The sequence below is a fragment of the Leptosomus discolor genome, chromosome 10, assembly GCF_034619465.1.
Source record: "Leptosomus discolor isolate bLepDis1 chromosome 10, bLepDis1.hap2, whole genome shotgun sequence".
In the NCBI taxonomy this organism is placed as follows: Eukaryota; Metazoa; Chordata; class Aves; order Leptosomiformes; family Leptosomidae; genus Leptosomus; species Leptosomus discolor.
The window spans coordinates 12,039,810-12,058,483 of record NC_141400.1 but is presented as its reverse complement, the minus strand read 5'-3'; the positions used below and the strand labels follow the sequence as shown (position 1 = coordinate 12,058,483).

Here is an 18,674-nt window from a genome sequence, read left to right as displayed (position 1 = left end):
TGACTCACCTCAGATCTCCAATCTAGGCTTTGCTACAAGACCTTTCCGTGCTGTTATTTGGCAGCACTCCCCCAAACACACCCGACTCTGCCTCTTCCGCAGCCTGGCAATGATCATCAGCTCACTGGAGCATGCAAAGGGGAAAAACTAAAAGCCAAGGAACTCTCAAAAAAATCAACCACCATCTGATACATCCATGGTCAGTTCGCACATAGCACAGCAGCACGACACCACCCTGACTCCATGGGAAGGGTGCCCAAGGATTTAATTGACATGCAGGTCTCACTCCAGAAATCAGGAAGACAGCATCCAGATCTTTCCGTGTTACCCAACCGTCTAATGTGCAGCCAGAGATTGCAGCCAGCCTCTGGATGTGACCAAGAAGGAATAAAAACTCCAAAAACTATAGAGATTTCATATAGCTGGTTTGCAAAGAGAGAATGGAGCCCATCACCCACAAAGCCCCTTCTCAAAATCCTTTTCTGGCAGAAATACTACCAACACAAAAAGGGACAAAGTGACCTGCTTCTAAAGAGCCCACTCTGGGTCTCTTGCTGTAGGAGTTATTGGTGAGCACAAAAACCAGTGTAGGTGCCAGCACAGGAAGGCTGCTCATAAGCCTGCCTCACACCAAAAACCTGCCTGCCCATGAGCAAAGGCAGATGTAGGCACACCTCTGACAGGAGAGCTTGTTCCTCTGAGACACCTGAGAGAGGTCCACCCTGGAGGGGAACCACCTATTCAAAAATCGCCTTTGCTGCCCACACCCCCCAAACACGTGGTTTTAAAACAAAAAATACTATCGTAGATCACATACCAGCTTTCAAATAAAGCCCTACAAAAGCAGGGCAATCCTTAAGAGCACACTTAGTCCCCTGCTACCCCAAGTCTCATCATTACCTGGAACTGAACTTAATTTAAGAACTCATGTTCAGCCAGCAGATCCCTCAAAGCCCAGGCAGGATCTGCCTCTTTCCAGTACAGCACCCAAGGCACTTCTCACCCCAGTCCCACTACCACCTGCCCAAGCCAACCAGCTTCCCTCCAGATGCACAGGGGCACATATTTATACTATCAGGAGGAGCTGTGTGCCTTGGGTCAGCTGAGCTTGTTTCCCAGTCTTTTTCTTTTCAGTTTCCCTCCTTCAGTCAGAGTGCTAAGTGGCACAGGAGAACCAAATTCAATTAACAGAATTAATAGCAATTGAGCCCCTATTGGAGTCAGGGTTGTGCTCTTTAGGCCTGGAAAGAAACTACATGTCACTGCAGCAAGATAAGCAGCAGGTGATGCCAGAAGCTTTTTATTTCCAAGGAGAAAAATTGGTTGTCTTTCTGCAAGCCTCATCCTCCTCCCCCTCTCTGATGAGAATTTGGCCCAGATGGAGCTAATTCCCTTCCAGCCTGCTCCTGCCTTAGCCTTGCTCTTTGCACATGGGAGAGCTCAGCTTCCTCTCAACACCAGTTGCAGGGTCTGAATAAACCATCTCAAAGCAGCTCTCTTTTTCTATGCCTGCATAAAAAACCTCAACCCTGTCTCACAGCATGTGTGGGAAAGAGCAGAGCACTTAGATGTGAAGCTGAAGTTCCCTTTAGTTTGCCGTGTCTGTGGGACTTGCTCATGACAGCCTAACCCCGGTGTGCAGGGAGGTTCTGCGAAGAGGCCCAGTCCCAGCTACCTGTGCTCTGGGATGTTCCCACTCCTCTGCCCGAGCCTTCCCACCATGGGGTCCATCCTTGCAGGCAGGCAGGGAGTGTCACTCTGGCAATTTGTCCTCTGGTCTTGCCCCATTATCACAGCACCTCACAGTAGTTATTTTAGCTACAGAGCTGCTTTCTGGCTTCCTGTGTTGTCCCTTAGTGTTCTTCCTAACCAAGGGCTTTGAACATTAACGGCGTTTGGCAGCTGTTCTTCTTCCAGTGGGATGGGGGTGGGGATGCACCAAATTTTTTAGTTCAAATTCTTCTGTAAGGAGTGGAAACGTGACCCACACCCTAAGCAGATGTCCCTCAAGCGGCAAGCCTTTCCTGCTCTGCCAGGGGCTCGTTTTAGCCACCAGTCTATGAACCGTTGAATTTACCAGTTCATACATCATCGCCAAGAAGGAACCAGGGATCTCTGGCTGAATATTTCTTCCAGGGCCAGGCCAGGTGCTCCACATTTTTTGGTGGGAGTTGGAGGCTCCCAGGTCCAGTGCTGGGCCATCAGTGTTCTCTCCCTGCTGTGCCACTTGTGGGTGAAATACCGGACAAAACTGGATGGGTTCACCATGGGCTTCTGTCCACAGAAGGGCAGAGTATATCTCCAGCCAACAAGCAGAGCAGCAGCAGCAGGGAGCTGCGGGGTCTCACCTTGGTGGGTCTCACTGCATTGCACCGAGAGGAGCACGCTGCGTGCAGCAGCCACAAAGCAAAATGGAAAATGGGATGGGAGGGAAGCCAGTGGGACACGCTGAAGTTGGTGCCTGCAATTCCTCTCCAGCCAGGGCAGGATCTGTGCAGCAAAAACCTGCCAGAGTCCTCAGAAGAGGGCTAGGATTTACTTTTGTCAGGGCCTTGAAGGTTTTGAAGTCTGGAGAGAGGCAAAAAGCAGCATGGTCCCCCATGCCCTGGGGAAATTGCAACAGTCACTAGTCAAAAGCATTCAAAGATCCCAAACCAGACCCAGATGATCATGAATCACAGCTTAGAAACCGCAAACGGTTCTTCAGCCTCTTCAGAATAATGGCATTTACAAACAGGCTCATTTGGGGTGGTTCACATTTTCCAGCCTTCTTCCAAACCTGAGAGAGAATGGGCAAAAGCAAAAGCAGAGCTCCTCTTGCAGTCCCAGCCCCTGGGAACTGGGGTGATAACAGGGAGACATTGCAACACTTGGCACAAGATCACACGCGTTGGTGGTGCTGGGCCTGTGGGGAGGGCTGTGCGGGAGCCCCTGGTGCCAGTGAGGGTGGGCAAGGGGCAATCCCTTGGCATACTAAGCCCAGATGGGCTCATGACACTCCTCTGGACTGCTGTGAGGTGGCTACAAAGGAGAGCAGGGGTTCTCTAACCTGGTTCCCAGCTCCCTCCAGGGCTCCTCTGACTGGGGGCACAGATGAGGCCAGCCCCACGCTCGCCTTTGGAAGTCTGAGGGATGTCAGAACAATTTTGTTTGAAAACGTTTCCCCTGCTTTTCAGCAAGGAACACACATAGATGATGTCAAGTGCACTAACGTGGCAAAACATTACGTGCTCCTTGGGTCCAAGTGCATGGGAGATCCTGACACTTCTATCAGAGCAAGACCTACATCCCAATAACATATATGCAGTAAAGCTCCTAGGTGTCATCGGTGTTTTAATCCCTGATTTCAATATTAATACAACGGAAGAGCATAAAAGCAGTATCCCTGAGAGCACAGGGTCATCTAGTCCAGCACCCTGTCCTCTCAAGGGACACAGGCACCTCCTCCAAGTTTTTACTTCTCCAGTCCACTGCTAAGTCTCATAATATTAGTTCTAGTTTATAATAACACAGCATCATAAATGCAAAGCTGGGCATCATGATAATTATTTATGACTTACGCTTCTGGCCAGCACTGAGTGTTTCTGTAGAGTCTTTAATTATCATTTATGCATCTTTGTTCCATGTCCATAAAAATCCCAGGGCTCTGTATGGCTGAAAGCTGAATTTATAGGGTCCTGGAAACAGCAGAGCCCAGATCCAGTGAGAAAGGCTGTTTCTAACCACAAAAACGCCAGATCCAGTGAAAGGACATCAATTAGCAGGGCACAAAATACAAAAATAAGGCAACAGGTGACAGTCCCAGCGAGTTCCCAGAGTAAAAGGGACCTGTGGCAGCTGCATCTGTGCCTGATCCATGTCCATACCTCCATGGAGATGACCAGGGAGAGGTGTCTGGATCTGAGGCCCCAACTGGGCAAGACACTGACACCGTGAGTTGGCAGCACAGATATTTGGGCTCAGGGACACGGGCACCTGATACACCTTCCCTGCTGTGCTGCACCCTGGGTTGCCCAGCCCCTTGTCAGTAGTGTCTGATCACCCTCCGCGTAACATTGGCAGATGCTTAGGGAGAGCATGACCTCTGGCCACTAGGCAGCTCTGCAGTTCTGCCTGAGCAGAGGAACAGCAAAGCACAAACCTCAGGGATGTCTCAGCTAAACAAGCAGATGCAGGACAGCGTGATCAGCATCATTGGCTACCACCAGCATGCCTGTCACTGTCTGCTCCTGGCAAGCATCTCAGCACTGCAGGAGAGCTGCCCCAAGTTCAGGCACTGTGGGGCTGCCTTGAGCTTGGAAGCAGGCTGGATTTCTTCTTCCAAAAAACACAGAGGGAAAAATTCAGGATGCAACATCTCTGAGTATTTTCTACAGAAACCACAGCATAACGTGGGAACCTCAGCTGGTTTTTTAACAGGAAAACCAAGTTTCTTGCTAAGTGGGGCTTGAAACTTTGAGCGAGGGGCTTCCAGAAGCTCAGAAAACAGGAAGGAATGAAGAAAAGAGGATCTTGGCAGGGATGAATACGAATAAGAAGGAAAAGCATACTGCAGGCAGCAGCCACAGGCTTTGGCAGCCAATTCCTCATGTAGAAGGAAAAAACCAAGCTAAAAGCTGCTTGGGAAAAGGAGGTTCAGCAGTGGGTTATTTCATCTCCATTACCAGAGCAAAAGGACTGTTCCTCATACCCCCGATGGGCTGAAGACAGCGCTGTCACTGCAAAGCACCTTGCTTTCACAACCAGGCTGAAAACGTACAAGGAATCAAAAATAATGTCACATTTAATAGGGAAGCAATTCAAGTGCAAAGCTCACCGAGGGACATAGGGAGCTGATTACATGCAGAAATCAAAGGGAAACCCTTGATCGAAAGGAAATGTTTAGCCACTCTGTTCAAAGGCTCCCTAATCAAAGACAAAATCCTTCTTTAATCAAGGCTATTGACCAAAGCTGAAAGCACAGCGAGCCGCCAACAATGCCCACAGCATCGCTTTTCATGGCAGGGCTGCCCGTGCTGTTACTCTTATACCCCAGCATCTTTCCCCCAGTACCCTGTGTCTGTGTCCTGGGAGCAGCTTTCAGCACTCAAAACAAAGCACAGTTTTGTAGGGACAATAAACATCAGCTACGGCCCAAAGCATCACGGTGTCCCTATTTTAGCTGTCTTAAAGTTTCAGCCTCTGTCTTTGAGCTTGAGCAGTCATCAGGAAAAGCAGCAATTGGGCCTTATCTAATCTCAGCCCAACCCAAGGTTCAACAGCAGTTAGCTAAAGTTTATCAGCAGTATTTAACCACTATTTATCAGCTTCAGGAGACTTTAATCAGACAGATTGGGGAGATTTTACATCATTTATCATATCTGGGGAGATTTTACATCATTTATCATATTTGGGGAGATTTTACTTCCTGACACACAGGTACAGTCAGGGAGTATTGCTTTTCCACACCAGAGAGCAGATACGAACAACTAACACAATGATAAGCGCATGTTTATGGTGGCTAAAGCAACCAGCAGTAGCACTAGATGCTGGCAGGGTAAGAGCTCGTCAAGAATAAAGTGCAAATTTACGAATGAACTTCTGATCATGGGTCTCATGGCGCCTCGTGGCAGTGCAGCTTCAAGGAAAAGCCATCCCTGGAAACACAGCCAGTGCTTATAACCTCTGCTGAGCTTTTCTCTCCCTTTTTCGGCATGTTCAGGATCAGAGTCCAGCAACAGAAACATTATCACCAGCTCTAGCCCATGTCCACTCCTTTTTTCTTTTTCCTCTCAGAATCTCATTTCTATCAGTCTGTGAAAAAGTGCACTACTCATTTTAAAATCTCTCCATAGCTAGCAGGAAGAAGAAATGTTGTCAGGCATGAAACCCTTATTTCATAGTTTGCATTACTTTTCTCTTCCTTTCTGCACCTTTCTATTTTTTTTTTAATAGCCATTTTTTCCCATGGAGGCAAGCAAGCTGAGAACTCTCTGCTGGAAAAGCCTTGTCTTCTGTAATTGTCCAAAATGGTACAGTGAGATGGGTCTAAGAGTTTCAGCCTCCTCTAGCCACATATTTAATTGAAATCAGAAGTACAATAGTGTTTTTCTGAGTCCTCGGCCAGGGAGCAAGCCATATATCAATAGCCATTAGCACTGCCAATGGAACTCACAGGAGTAGATAAAAATGCCAAATATTTCTGGGGTTCAAATGAAAGTAACTTGCAATTTTTTGTTGTTGTTGTTTATCAACTGGCTTACAAAGCAATGGGAAGTATAAAAACTTGACAAAAAAAAATGACAAAATGTTTTCAAGAAATTAAGAAAAAATATGAACATATTTTGCATTTCAGACCTCCACTAAAAAAATCTCCTAGTCTTGGTGACATCGGGTCAGTTAAGGACCACAGAGGGGACAGGCTGTTGCTTCTCTGCTGGTTCCTGAAAGCTTCTGTGGAAAATATCAGCTCATTCAGTCACATTATCAACCTCTGCAAGGTTGAGGACTCCACAGCCTTTTTGGTCCAGCAACAGTGTTTGGCAACCCTCATGGTGAATGTTTTTTTCGTACTACCCAGTTAGGATAACCCTTCCTGCAGCTTGTCCCTGCTGCCTCCCACTCTTGCCATGTAGCTCTGGGAGGGCTCTGGCTCTGTCTTCTCCCAGTGACTTGGCCAATTCTTCACGTCCTTGCACCAGCTCTGCAGCCAGACCAGTGTGCCCAGAGTTCATTTGGACTTCGTCCACCTTTCTAAAGAGTCAGTTTTCAGATGTAATCACTTCAAACTCACCTGGGGGAAAGGGGACCTAAAGGCAACACTAGCTGCAGGCAGACAGGATCTTTTATCCAAACAGGACAAGGCAACAGAGATCCAGGATCCTTATCAAGAGGGGTTAATAGCAGAGCTTCTTTTAAGTTACCACACACACACTTCAGAGCAAGGTCCAGCCCTGGACAAGGGACATGTGGTCCTTGGGAGCAGGGACAGAGCTGGCCTGAGCTATGCAGCAGGTCAGATTAGACCAGATCATCCTCCAGGAGTCTGTGACCCCAAAAGGAAGGCGCATACCGTATGCTTCCCATCCTGTTCGACTGTGAGAAAGAGGGAGCGGGCAGGGGGTGCTGCTTCTAGTTTAGAGAAAGGGGGAGTGCCTTGGTGGAGGAGATTGAAAACCGTGTTTGTCCAAATATCAGCCACAGTGCTTAATCACTCTGCCCTGGATCTCTCTGGCAGCTGCAGGGGCAGTCAGATGTGGAGGCGGGAGGCAGATAGGATTTAATAAAGAAGCAATTTTATGAAGGAATTCTTTGCTTTTGGCATTTTCTGTAGGAGTGGAAAAACTATGCTTTTTCTCCAACAATGCCATGGAAAGCAAGAAGAGCACAGCTCCATGTTTCAGCTCCTGGGCGACCAACCCCATGTGCTCCCACTGCCTCTGCATCCCATGGAGATCCCACAAGGGAGCCAAGGACAGGGGCACAAGTAATCAGGGGTGAAAGTCTTGCCAGGAGCCAGCACCCCCTGCACTGTTCCTGATCCAGGATCACTCCTGGGTGGCATCAGCTGTCCCATCTGCAAGGGACAAAGCCCTGAGGCCACCGCTGTTGACCACAGCCCAGAGGTATTCACACCAGCCACATGCCATCACCCAGTAAACCATAGCAGATGAGGGAAAGGTTTCCGTGGGCTGAGTCTGTGAGGTTTGGTGTCACTGCAGTGGTGGTAAAGCACAGGCAAATGGGCCAGGAGCTGGGCTCAGAACTCACCCCCACATCAGGGAGCTGTGCAATTGCACTGCAGCCAATTTCAACAGTAATCCTTACAAACACATCCCCTGTCCCCAGCACACACATCCTCCTCAGGAACCATTTGATTGGCATTCAGGCACGGCCTTTTCTGAACAACCCAACAAACTATGATTTATGTGATGCCTTTGTCTTCACACGCTGTTGTCAGCAATACCCATTCTCAGGCAAAGCTGCCTATGCCTGCGGATTTCCAAAGGTCGCTACCATGGACACGCTGCCCATGCTGAAGGATAGCAAACAGAAGCTTTAGTAAAAGTAGAAACGATCATTTGTTCATTTTCCCTTGTAGCTATGTTCAGCCCCCTCCCCAGAAACCAGAGGCCCCAGGGGCAACATTTCCAGGACAGAAGAGAAAACACATTGATACACTGTCTTGGGCTCCAAAGACTCTCCTACAGCTGGAGAAAAGTGATGTTTTCACAGCGGTACTCACAGGATCCCTTTTCCTAAACTGCCAGTGTTCAATATCTTCCATGCACCCAGAGCAACAAAATAGCTTTCTCAGCATTAATGGGAAAGAATCCAAGGCAAAAATCACTACGGACCAATTTATAGTTAGGGGTTTTTTTCTGCAGGAAAAAACAGAGTTTGAGCAGTATCTCCTGGATACAAGAGCAGCTGATCAATTCACACTGGCTAGCTCTCACTTTGCTGATGCAAAATGGCTTGGTCTGTCTCCCATGCCTGAATGGATCCAGCTGCACCATCCCCCTTCCTCCAGGTGACTTGCAGATCTCCTTGCAGGGTCCTGCATGCACAGACAACCTCCTGCTCTCCATGGGCACACTGCTGCATGGGACTTGCTCTTCTGTGCTTTCTGCACCAACTGCTTTTAAAACCATCTTGGATACTATAGGCGAGGTCCTGGGAACACTTGCAAGCTCCAGGGCTGGCAAACGCAGCAGCTAACAGAGTTCTAGGGATTTTTAGCCTTTAAATCCAACACAAGCAGCACTTTGGATCCAAGAGAGCTTTAATCATCTTGGGAAATGTCTTTTGTGACACTCCTGGGCTTCACATTTGCATCAGCCTTTCTCCAAACTTCATCCATCCCACCCATCGCAGGGCAGCAGCAAACTCCCATCCTACCTTGCTAATTGTCCTGAGGATCCTCCCACAGGTCCCCAAAAGGTGCCTTCCCTTCTTGTGTTCCAAGGAAAGGTCCCCACAACCTCCACCAAGAGACCGAGGCTCAGGGATGCCACCAGCACAGGGCCATGGTGCAGGTCTTGGCCACACACTTCTTGGCAGCAGGGGTTGGGACAGTGTTGGGATGGGGCAGAGGAGTCACACCTGCACTTCCCAGCAGAGGAGCTCCCATACAGCCCCAGCACCACCAGCAAGCATGAGCTTGTGACAAGTGTTGCAATGTCTCCCTGTTATCACCCCAGTTCCCAGGGGCTGGGACTGCAAGAGGAGCTCTGCTTTTGCTTTTGCCCATTCTCTCTCTCGAGTTTGGAAGAAGGCTGGAAAATGTGAACCACCCCAAATGAGCCTGTTTGTAAATGCCATTATTCTGAAGAGGCTGAAGAACCGTTTGCGGTTTCTAAGCTGTGATTCATGATCATCTGGGTCTGGTTTGGGATCTTTGAATGCTTTTGACTAGTGACTCTGTTGCAATTTCCCCAGGGCATGGTGGCTTTTCTATGTACACCAAGTCTTCACAGTAAGGAAATTCTAGCCCTGGTACAACAAGTGCTCCTCCAGCCTGTTGTGGATGGGCCATCACAAGGAAGTAGGTAGGTTCCCAAATTTGTCATTCCCCTGCAAGGCAATTTTTTATTCCTTTGCAACACCTTACCATTGAAAAAAAATTAACTTGAACACACTCAGATTTGGTCAAAAGATGATGCAGACATTCATTCTGCGGAAGGAGAATCACATCTTCCTGCTCATCCAGCTAGAGGCAGATCTGCAGGTTCAGCTTCCCTCCTTACCCACTCCCCTTCCCCACATTCCTTTTGTGGCATCGATTTTCCCTCCAAGTGCCTTCCAGAAGCCAGGAGAAGACACCTACAGCAATTACAGAGGTCTTCTGTCCTACACAGCATGTGGTGGCCATCACCCAACAAGGCAACCAAAGGGAAGACATCCCATACCAGCACCTGCTTTGGGGCCTGCCTGTCCTCTCCATTTCTCCACAACGGGCACCGTGCTCAGCGAGTCACACAGCACGGCTGGCAGAGCTGCCTGACTCATTTTTCTCTACTCCTCCAGCTGATGTGTTTGGAGGAACACACTGCTCTGACAAGGTGACACATCCTGAGAAAACCCACACTGCTGAAGACATCTCCTGCTCTTTCTACCAGGAGCACCCAGCGCAATAGCAGTTCGCAGCTCTTTTTCATTCCTCCCCAGTCAAATAAGCCGCAAGCATTTCTGTTTGATTTTCCTGAAGGATATAGAACAGATGTCAATCACAAGAGAGGAGCCCTGAAATCCCACATTTTTGAAAGCATCTCATAAACACACAGATGTCAGTAGAGACACTTGGAAAGGAAGGGCAATTGCTAATGGAGAAACTGCATTAAAAACCTAGTGTGACTGCTGTTCAGCTGAAGCAGCGTTAGCAGCCTATGTTGGATTCTTCTTTTGGCAGAGGCAACTGCCCTTGGTTTGGCTCAATTTGTTGTGGAATAATCAAGTTCAGTCCATTGTATTGCATAATCTGGAGTTCCTTCAACCTGCTTCAGTAGTAAAGTACTTAATCTCATACAGGTCTGGGAGGGGTTACAAACATGAAATTAAGTCAGTGCAAAGCTATCAGGAGCCTAAGCAATAAGAGGATAAAGAGAGAAGTGTCCAGGAGGCAGGGGGAGGTCAGCAGCCTGTCTCTGCTTCGATGGCTCTGAGTCGTAGAGGAAGGAAAGGGTAAAACCACGGCGTTACACACACTTGAAATGTCCCAGGAGCCAACACAGTTGCCATCTGCAGAGCAGCTCTCGTAAACACTGAGGACTTACCCATCAAACTCAAGTTTGGAAATGTGCCTGGATGTTTCCAAGGAATCTGAGGAAAGATGTTTCTGTTTCTGGACAATCAAAACTATCACATCTCCTGGCTACAGCAAGGATCTCTAAACTGAAAAATGTGCAAATGTGTTTTACCAGGAGTGGGCACATCCCAAATAAGGGTAATCACAGAAACTCTTTTCAGCACTGCCTTATTTACATGTGTTACAGATTGAAGAGGAAAATCTTTTCCTCAGTTGCCCTGGTGTATAACCGTCAATGCCCTTGCTAAGTCTCCTTCCAGATTTGGGAAGTGAGACCAAAGCACCTATGGGCACCTATTGGCTTTACTCACACTGCAAACCTGGCAGGTGTGTTGGAGAAGTAACAGGGGACACTGTTAGATCAAGATGAACCTCTTTCAGCTATAAAAAATGACCATACGTCCCTCCCTTGCTCCTCAGAGGGTGATAACACCACATGAACCTTTGCCCCAGGCACACTAAAGGACTGTTGCTTGCCCACAGAGGTCCACTAACACCCAGCCCAGCTGTTCACAGCTGCTGAGCAGGTCATACCCAAAGCCAGCTTTACTCTCTGAGTTAATAAAATAACACATGCCATGAAGAGCAGTTCTCTCAGCCTTATGTTGCAGGGCACCCCAGACGGGAGCGAGGAAACTCTCCATCACCACCGAAGCAAACTCACAAGGGATGTTTACAGCAGGCGAAAGCATCCTCCAGAGCCACATTTGGACTGGGGTCTCCCTTGGACAGTGGAGCAGCTGCTGATTGAGCCGAGATTTCTGTCTCACAAACAGCTCCTTGAATTGCTCTTGGCATTGACTTTTTCCTGTTCAGCTAATTAAAAATCTGTCTTTGAGTCATAAGCCCCCATTAGTAATAATTTGCTTTGCACTTCTCCAGTGATTTATGGCTGAGATATCAAAGTGCTTTAGAAACATTAATTAATCCCTCTAATACCCAAGGGACTGATCCACTCTCTGCAATGCACCATTGGTGGAGTAAATGTAGGAAATCCCCAGAGTTTACTCCAAACTGCAGGTGGGGGGAGGGGAAGGGAGCAGCATCCGACCCAACGAGCTCGTTTCAGCTGCCTGCCTGCAACCAGAGATGTGCAGTCAAAATAACAGCACTGAATGTGCAGCCACGAGCGAGCCCAAGGCACATCCAAGCTCTCTGCTCTCTGGCAGTTCTTGCTGCTGTCCCTATCTGTCTGGGGAGCAAAGGGGAGCTGTGACACCCCAGCTCTGCTCTGCAGATCACGCCAGGAGAGGCATGGGTGTACCAAAGCCATCTTCACCCAGAGGCCTGCAAGTGGCAGTGGCAGGGTCGTTAATCAAAGCCACACTGCTTGTGCTAACACATGTATTTCCCTTGCCATCCTGCCCGTTTCTGCAGTCTGCTTCTTGTACTAAATCCCTTTTTCCCAGCTCGCAGTGCCGACCCAAGGCTGTCTCCCACACCTGAGATGCGGCTCCAGTCCTTGCCAGCAATAAGGCTCGTTACTTCCATTGGCTTTAGAGAGCCTTTCATCCTTGCGCACACCAATGATCCTTTGCCACCTGGTGTTGTTCCCATATGTTGAACGTTGCCATCACGAGACTGCAGGGTGGAGCTGGCAGTGCAGGGTGGTGCCAGAGACGGGGAAAGGTATAAGGTCCCAGCATAGACTGCCAGAGGAGGGATCTCTGAAAGCCTGCGGAGTGTCCCATTTCCACTTTGCTGTCCCCAGTAAAGTATCACCTTGACCATGAAGGCAACTGGTGTTTTCCTGCTCCTCTCCTTGGCACTCTGCTGCTACCAAGGTGAGTGCAACATTTTGCTTAGGAGCCATTTCCTCTCCCTGCTAAAGCTCCCAGGTCTGTTGTGCGGGAAGGTGAGCCTGGAACAGGCTAGCTGGTGCTGGGACCTTGCTGTGGCCCTGGGCAAGGAACACTGGAGAATGCTGCAATGGCTGATGTACCTTAAACCAGTGGTCTGTGAGCAAGCCTAAAGCAAAGGCTTTAAAAGGGTGCCTGGCACCTGCTCCCAAAAATGAGCAGGCCTGCTGGGCTGACACTCTTCCTTCAAGGCTAGGATTTGGCCTGGAACTGGTGATTTCTAGGACAGTGCGATTCTTTTAGAGCGAATAGGTGCTATTCTGGTTTTAAAAAGCAAACCCAACAAAACAAGAAAAGCATCTACACAAGGGAAAATGCAGCTCTCACTACGAAAGTCAACGTTCAAGCCAACTGTGTTTTTGAAATCCCATATGGTGTAGAGGGATGAGAGGATGAGCTGTTGCTGCTCTTCAGGTCCTGCTCACCAGGGATTTCTGCGTTAGTGGGTTCATTCAGAACAGGAGGGTGCTTCTGAAACAAGTCCTCTGTCACCTTATTTACTGTGTGGCGGTTGCCCTTGCAGAGCTGTCTGAGCACAAAATCTGGACTCATTTCAGATGAACTGAGTGTGTAGTGAGCTACAGCTCCTGGTCTGCACTGGTGCTAGTCCAAAGTAAAATCCCTGAAACATTAAACAATCTGGCTCTCAGGTCCTCAGCACCAAACCTTTTCACTCTACAGACTCACTGCTATTGGGCCACACTGGTTGTTAATAGAGATGCAGTCTAAATCTTCGTGTAGATGACTTCTGGATCTATAAGCAACCCAAGGTCTTCTTCTCAGTACTGCCTTTTCCCAAACAAATTCCGTTTGTTTTTCAAAATGCACCCACTGCATGTCCACTCCTGAGATCCCAGCTGTCAGCTTAGGGCCAGCTTCTCCATGGAGAAGCCCACCAATGTCACAGCTTGCTCCCGCTAGTTTTGGTGTGAGACCTCAGGGTCCAACCATTTCTCCTTCTAGTAGAGATCTTCAGCAACTTGTCTTTTGCTCTGCTTCCTTGTGGTAATCACCCTGGATTTATTCCAGCATCAGCAGGATTTTCTCAGTTACCAATGAACATGTGGTAAGAGATAACGAAAGCCACCTTTGCTCCCTGGCAGCTGGCAGGAAAGCCACTAGAAGTGCATCTGGCCTTGACAGGGCCTTGCACCGTCACAGTGTTTCTGGCACAGGAAAGAGGCAGATGCAGCAGGGAGGGACCTGGCTGCAAAGTGGAGGAGATCCAAGGGAAGAAATTGTTTGCTGGGACAATGGTGTTTAAGTGAAGATACACAGTCCTCAGACTAAAGCATCTTTACTAGGCCCTCCCCTGAAACCAGCCTGAATGATGGGTGCTAAGGTATCCTCTCTCTCTTTCTTCACTCTTTCTCTAGGAAACACTGAGACGGATGGAGCTGCTGACGAAGGAATAGAGGTGAAGGCTCCTATATTTTTGTGTAGCACAAGGATATGCCCATTTTTAGTGAGACAGCACTAACACACACCCTGGGTAGCCAGTGTTGCTAAACACAGTGAAGCATAGTGAGTTGCTGGGTTGGCAGCCCAAAGATACTAGTGCCTGGGAACCTCCTTCCACCTGCTGTGCCACAGCAAAATCCCAGTGATGGTACTGGTTTCCACTGCATTTCCCCACCCACACTCAGTGGAGGAAAAGTGAAAATAATAAAGAGCTGAATATTGGTGTTACTTGCCAAAGATCAGAGCTCCCCTTACTCTCTGGCTTGCAAGTGAGAGGGCAAGTATTTTTGTGGCATAAAAATAAAAACTGGGAAGAACATGATCAAACATGAGCATTACTCAATATTGTTACTCCTAAGGGTGTGCAGCAGTGCCAGGTGGAGTTCAGCAGGCCAAAGGACTGCATGGTGACAGGCGGTCCAGTGTTTCTGGGAGTTCACATCAAAGCTCTGAGCAAGCTGGGATGGGTTATCAAGATACAGAAAACATGCACCTCCCTGTGAATGTAAAGCTCCTTTGGTAAACTGAAAGCATGTTTTATATTTTCAGCATTACCCTTCTGTGTCTCCAGGCAGATTGTCGCTACTATGACCTAAGAAAAGGTTGTACAAAGATCTTTGACCCTGTCTGTGGCATGGACAACCACCTATACAGCAATGAGTGCATGCTGTGCTTTCAGAACCTGTGAGTATCTGGACCTCCCACAAGTCTAAATATCACACAGATGAGAGCTACTACGTATGTCTGGGATTTCCTAGAAAGAAAGCTGTTTGCATGCAGCTGGGCGGAGCGTGGGCAGTGAGCCCAGCACATCTGGCACGAATCTGGCCTCCTGCGCAGATGCTGCACCCGCTGCTCTGAGCATGTGGACTCCGTCTGCGAAATAGGTCCGTTGTGTGCGGCTCACAGCACACAAGCTGCCCACAAGCAGGGATCACACAGCCAAAATCTCCCCACACCTGCAGATGTCAAGCTGCAGCAATTGCTTGGACTGTGCTGGCGGGTGCCCAGGAACTCAGATAAATGGCAAAGTCCTCAAAGTCTGCCCAGATCTAGCACGCAGGCAGAAAAATATTTTTCCAGGTGACCTCAGATGTGTGGTGGCTGAGGAAAAACTAAGGTTTTTCACCCCAGCAGTTTATAGCTGAGCTCTGCTTTCTGTCTTCTCTGCATATGAAAGGATACAATTTGCTCTGGGTATTTTTAAGAATGAGCCTTATATTTAATCTGTGCTAGTGCCAGATTGCGCTGTCTTAGCAGAAGGCCAAGTCTAAATGCTAGCAACGTCTCTGGCAAGACTTGATTCATTTCATCTGGCTTGGACCCTAGATAATTTCAAGTATATTTGTACATTGGAAGTGCTCTGTGTCAGACAAGTGAAGGAATTACTTCCAACTCAATGCTATTAGCTGGTTCAAAAATCTCTGTTGGGAAGATTGAGTCTTATCTGTAGCCAGATGCCCCAGTCTGTGGGGCTCAGGGAACTTCACCCTTGACTTTACCTCGTGGAGGCAGGGATTTTCGGTGATCAGGCTCATGTGCCCATCTGCCATCAGCAGAGATATCTCTAACAGAAGCTCAAATTCCAGCTTTTCTGTCCCTGGATGAATGGACTTCTGGAGGCAAATTCTGCTTTTAGGAGCATTGCCTCCCAGCTAACTCTGCAGTAACAAGGAACAGAGTCTAGATCACCAGGAAAAAGAGCCTGGATAAGAATTGTTGGTCTGTTTGTCCCCTGTTTCCTTCATTAACCCAGGCTGCTGCCCCATATCGTGCTCCTGGCCTGTTCAAATGCTGGTTTTACATTTTAAGGCTGAAGACAATGCAGTCAGGCGGTGACATGCCGAGTGGGATCTCCTGAACGAAGGCGCCACGGTTAATGACCCAGCACGCATGGCAGGGCGGTAATGACCATGCTGGAAGCCAGCAGCCCAGCACCAGCTGTTGCTGTATCGTGCAACAGATGGGGGTGGGAGGTTCGTCAGACACAACATCGTTAGGGCTTTGGCCATGAACCAAGAGCTGGGTAAAGAGAGCGAGGAAGGTTTCAAAGCCAGCTAGGCGGGGAGCAAAGTGGCATCAGGGATGCTATGTCCCCTGGTGCAGAGCACAGCTTTGGAGGGGATGGGAGACCTCAGTGGTCACAACAAGGAATGTCTGGGGTACAAAAAAGACAAAGACTGAGCCAGTGGTGTATCCAGGGTTGGCCAGGAATCAGGGGAGGGAAGGGACGGATGAGAAGCTGGTGCTGGCACCCACCTTGTGTTGACAAGCACTGTCTCCCTGGTCTTCTTGAAACTCCCGTTTGTGCAAGCTCTCAGCAGCTGCAACTGGAAATGTGCTGCTTCTGTGGGTCAAAGCCCTGAGCCTTGAACCTCCCCTGTAATGTTCCCAAGAAAAGAAGTTTTGGGGTTAGGAACGACAGCCATTTGGTCTCCTGCTCAGGCCGATCTGGGCCAGGCACCAGACCTTTGAAGCTGCCTGGTGCCAAATGTCTCAGGGGAGAGATAAACGGAGTGTCCTCGTCTATAAAGCTTTGGTCCGTGAGGAAAAGTCAGGTAGCTGAGAGGCAGGATGAAGTGTCATTTGCAGTTTTGTGTGTGCAGACAGTCTGACATGAGCTGGAGGCCTGCAAGGAGTCTGGGAATAACTACTGCAAGAGCATCTGGTGGGTCCCTGCAGCAGTGGTGTCTCACTTGTTGCCTTCAGTCACTTCACTGCGACAAGCATGCAAAATGCTTTTTACAGAACACAGATCAGCTTGAAAATAATTTTACTAGCATTTCTCTATGCACCCGAGAAAAGGGTTTGTCTTTTCAAAGAGGAGAACATCATAATTCTACATGAAAATGGAACAATTCAGAGTAATTAGGTCCACTACTGGGCAAAAAATAATAACATTTTTTTTTTGCAGGTGCCTTTTTAGTATTTTCCTCACTTTTGCTGCAGAAGCAATCAGAAGGGGAGGCTGGGAGCAGGCCCAAGCCCAAGCAAGACAACAATGGCAGGCATTTGTCTGTAAAAACCCACAAAACAATGTCATAACCTTTATCATCTGCAGCCAGACAGGCATTAGAGGTGTCTTAGTGGTGTCCTGCAGCACAGAGGTGAATTATTCTGCTAGGAGGTGTCAGGAAGCGCCAGCTCTTGAGCTTATTGGAATTAATTAACACTTGTCCATAGTAACCCTGAACTCCCTGTCAAGAATATGTGGCCTTACTTACTGTGAATAACACTTAAATTACGAAGTATTTTCCTTCCTTTCTTTGTCCTCTGAGCCAGGCTCTTCTGTGTATCAGGGACCTGAAGGCATCCTCTAGCATTTTTAACGTCTCTTCCAGGCAAAGAAGCACTAATGTGCGCATAAAGAACAGGGGAATGTGCCAAAAGCCCTCTGGACACTTCGGCTCCACTCAAAAGTAAAAGGCGCAACCATTCTGGAGAAGATAGCACAAAGCTGCCCCTTGCCTATACAAACTCCTAATAAAATGGAAGCATTGACATGTCTTGCACTGGGATTTCTTATACACACACAGCAGACCCCTTTCCCCGACATTTAGAATACCTTCCTGAAAAATATGGTTTGTTTTGTAATGTCCATAAAGAGCTGTGAGAAAATTACTAACAGAGCCCCAGGCATAAGGCTAGGGCATGCCCAAGGAGAGAGACAGGCTCTGGGATAAAGGAGGCTCTTTTTTGCATCAATAATTTTGTTTTCCTTTCCTTACTTCCAGCGTCCAAGCATCCAAGAGATTTCAGCATTCTCATGACTTGCAATTACTTTTGTCAAATACAGGGCATTAAAGCCCTTACTCCCGGGTCTTTGCCGGGAGGGAGAGTCCAACAAGTCATCTCCATGCTGACCTGTCTCCAGCCTTGTCCCTATGCCAGTGCCCCATCACACAGCCCATGTGCACCGAGAGCCACCACCACCACCAGACTCATCCTGCAGGTCACAGCTACCCAGTGCCCCCGAAAACAAACAAACAAACAAACAAACAAAAGAGCTCCATTTTCCCAGGCAAAAAAAAAATCTTTGGTTTTTTCCTCCAGTGGCCTTGGTGCTGGCGCCCCATGGAGGGCTGCGGGCTGGCGGGGCGGGGGGGCGGGGGTCGCAGATGCGGCGCCCGGGCGCAGCGGGACGCGGGGTGCGGGTCCCTGGGTGGAGAAAGGGAGGAGGTTTCGGCACTGGAGGCCGCTGTTGCTCCGCCGGAGCCGGTGGCGTTGCCGGAGCGGAGCCCGCAGCTGGAGCCCGCAGCTGGCGGGAGGCGGCGGCGGGGCGGGGGGCTCGGCCGGGGCAGGCGGGGGAGCGGCGGGGTGGCGGTGCCGCTCCCTCCCGCCCTGCCGTGAGGCTGGAAACCGAAGCGCTCAGCCACGTCCCTGTCCCTCACACACACACACACCGCCCCCCACCTCGGGAGACCCACGGGCAGGTTTGCAGGGACGTTCGTGCTCTGCCTGGGGAGGGCTGCAAGGACACGAGTGGCCCCGGGGGGGGGGTCTGCCCGCAGGTCCTGTGCCGGAGGGCCGTGTCTGCCTGGCTCTGGCATAGCCCTGCTGGCTGATCC

The 18,674-nt window shown here is 49.1% G+C and overlaps 2 protein-coding genes across 2 annotated transcripts in view; one reads left to right on the top strand and one right to left on the bottom strand.

Annotated features, from left to right (window-relative positions):
- Positions 1–12,517, bottom strand: part of LOC147414798 (uncharacterized) — a 57,332-nt gene extending 44,815 nt beyond the window's left edge. The window contains exon 1 of the mRNA XM_086470838.1: positions 12,229–12,517. Coding sequence (XP_086326964.1) covers positions 12,229–12,517 — 289 coding nt within the window. The remainder of the gene's footprint in view (positions 1–12,228) is intronic.
- Positions 12,516–17,529, top strand: LOC147414797 (pancreatic secretory trypsin inhibitor-like). Its single transcript, XM_086470837.1, has 4 exons — positions 12,516–12,570; positions 14,022–14,062; positions 14,678–14,790; positions 17,448–17,529. The coding sequence occupies exons 1-4, from the start codon at positions 12,516–12,518 to the stop codon at positions 17,527–17,529; spliced, it is 291 nt and encodes a 96-aa protein (XP_086326963.1).
- The last annotated feature ends 1,145 nt before the right edge of the window (positions 17,530–18,674 follow it).

Excerpts from the sequence above, each read along its gene's own strand:
- LOC147414797 (XM_086470837.1), top strand. The coding sequence starts at position 12,516 with ATGAAGGCAACTGGTGTTTTCCTGCTCCTCTCCTTGGCACTCTGCTGC. Across the intron at positions 12,571-14,021 it reads GGCACTCTGCTGCTACCAAG|GAAACACTGAGACGGATGGA; the intron begins GTGAGTGCAACA and ends CTCTTTCTCTAG. Across the intron at positions 14,791-17,447 it reads ATGCTGTGCTTTCAGAACCT|GCAAAGAAGCACTAATGTGC; the intron begins GTGAGTATCTGG and ends CGTCTCTTCCAG.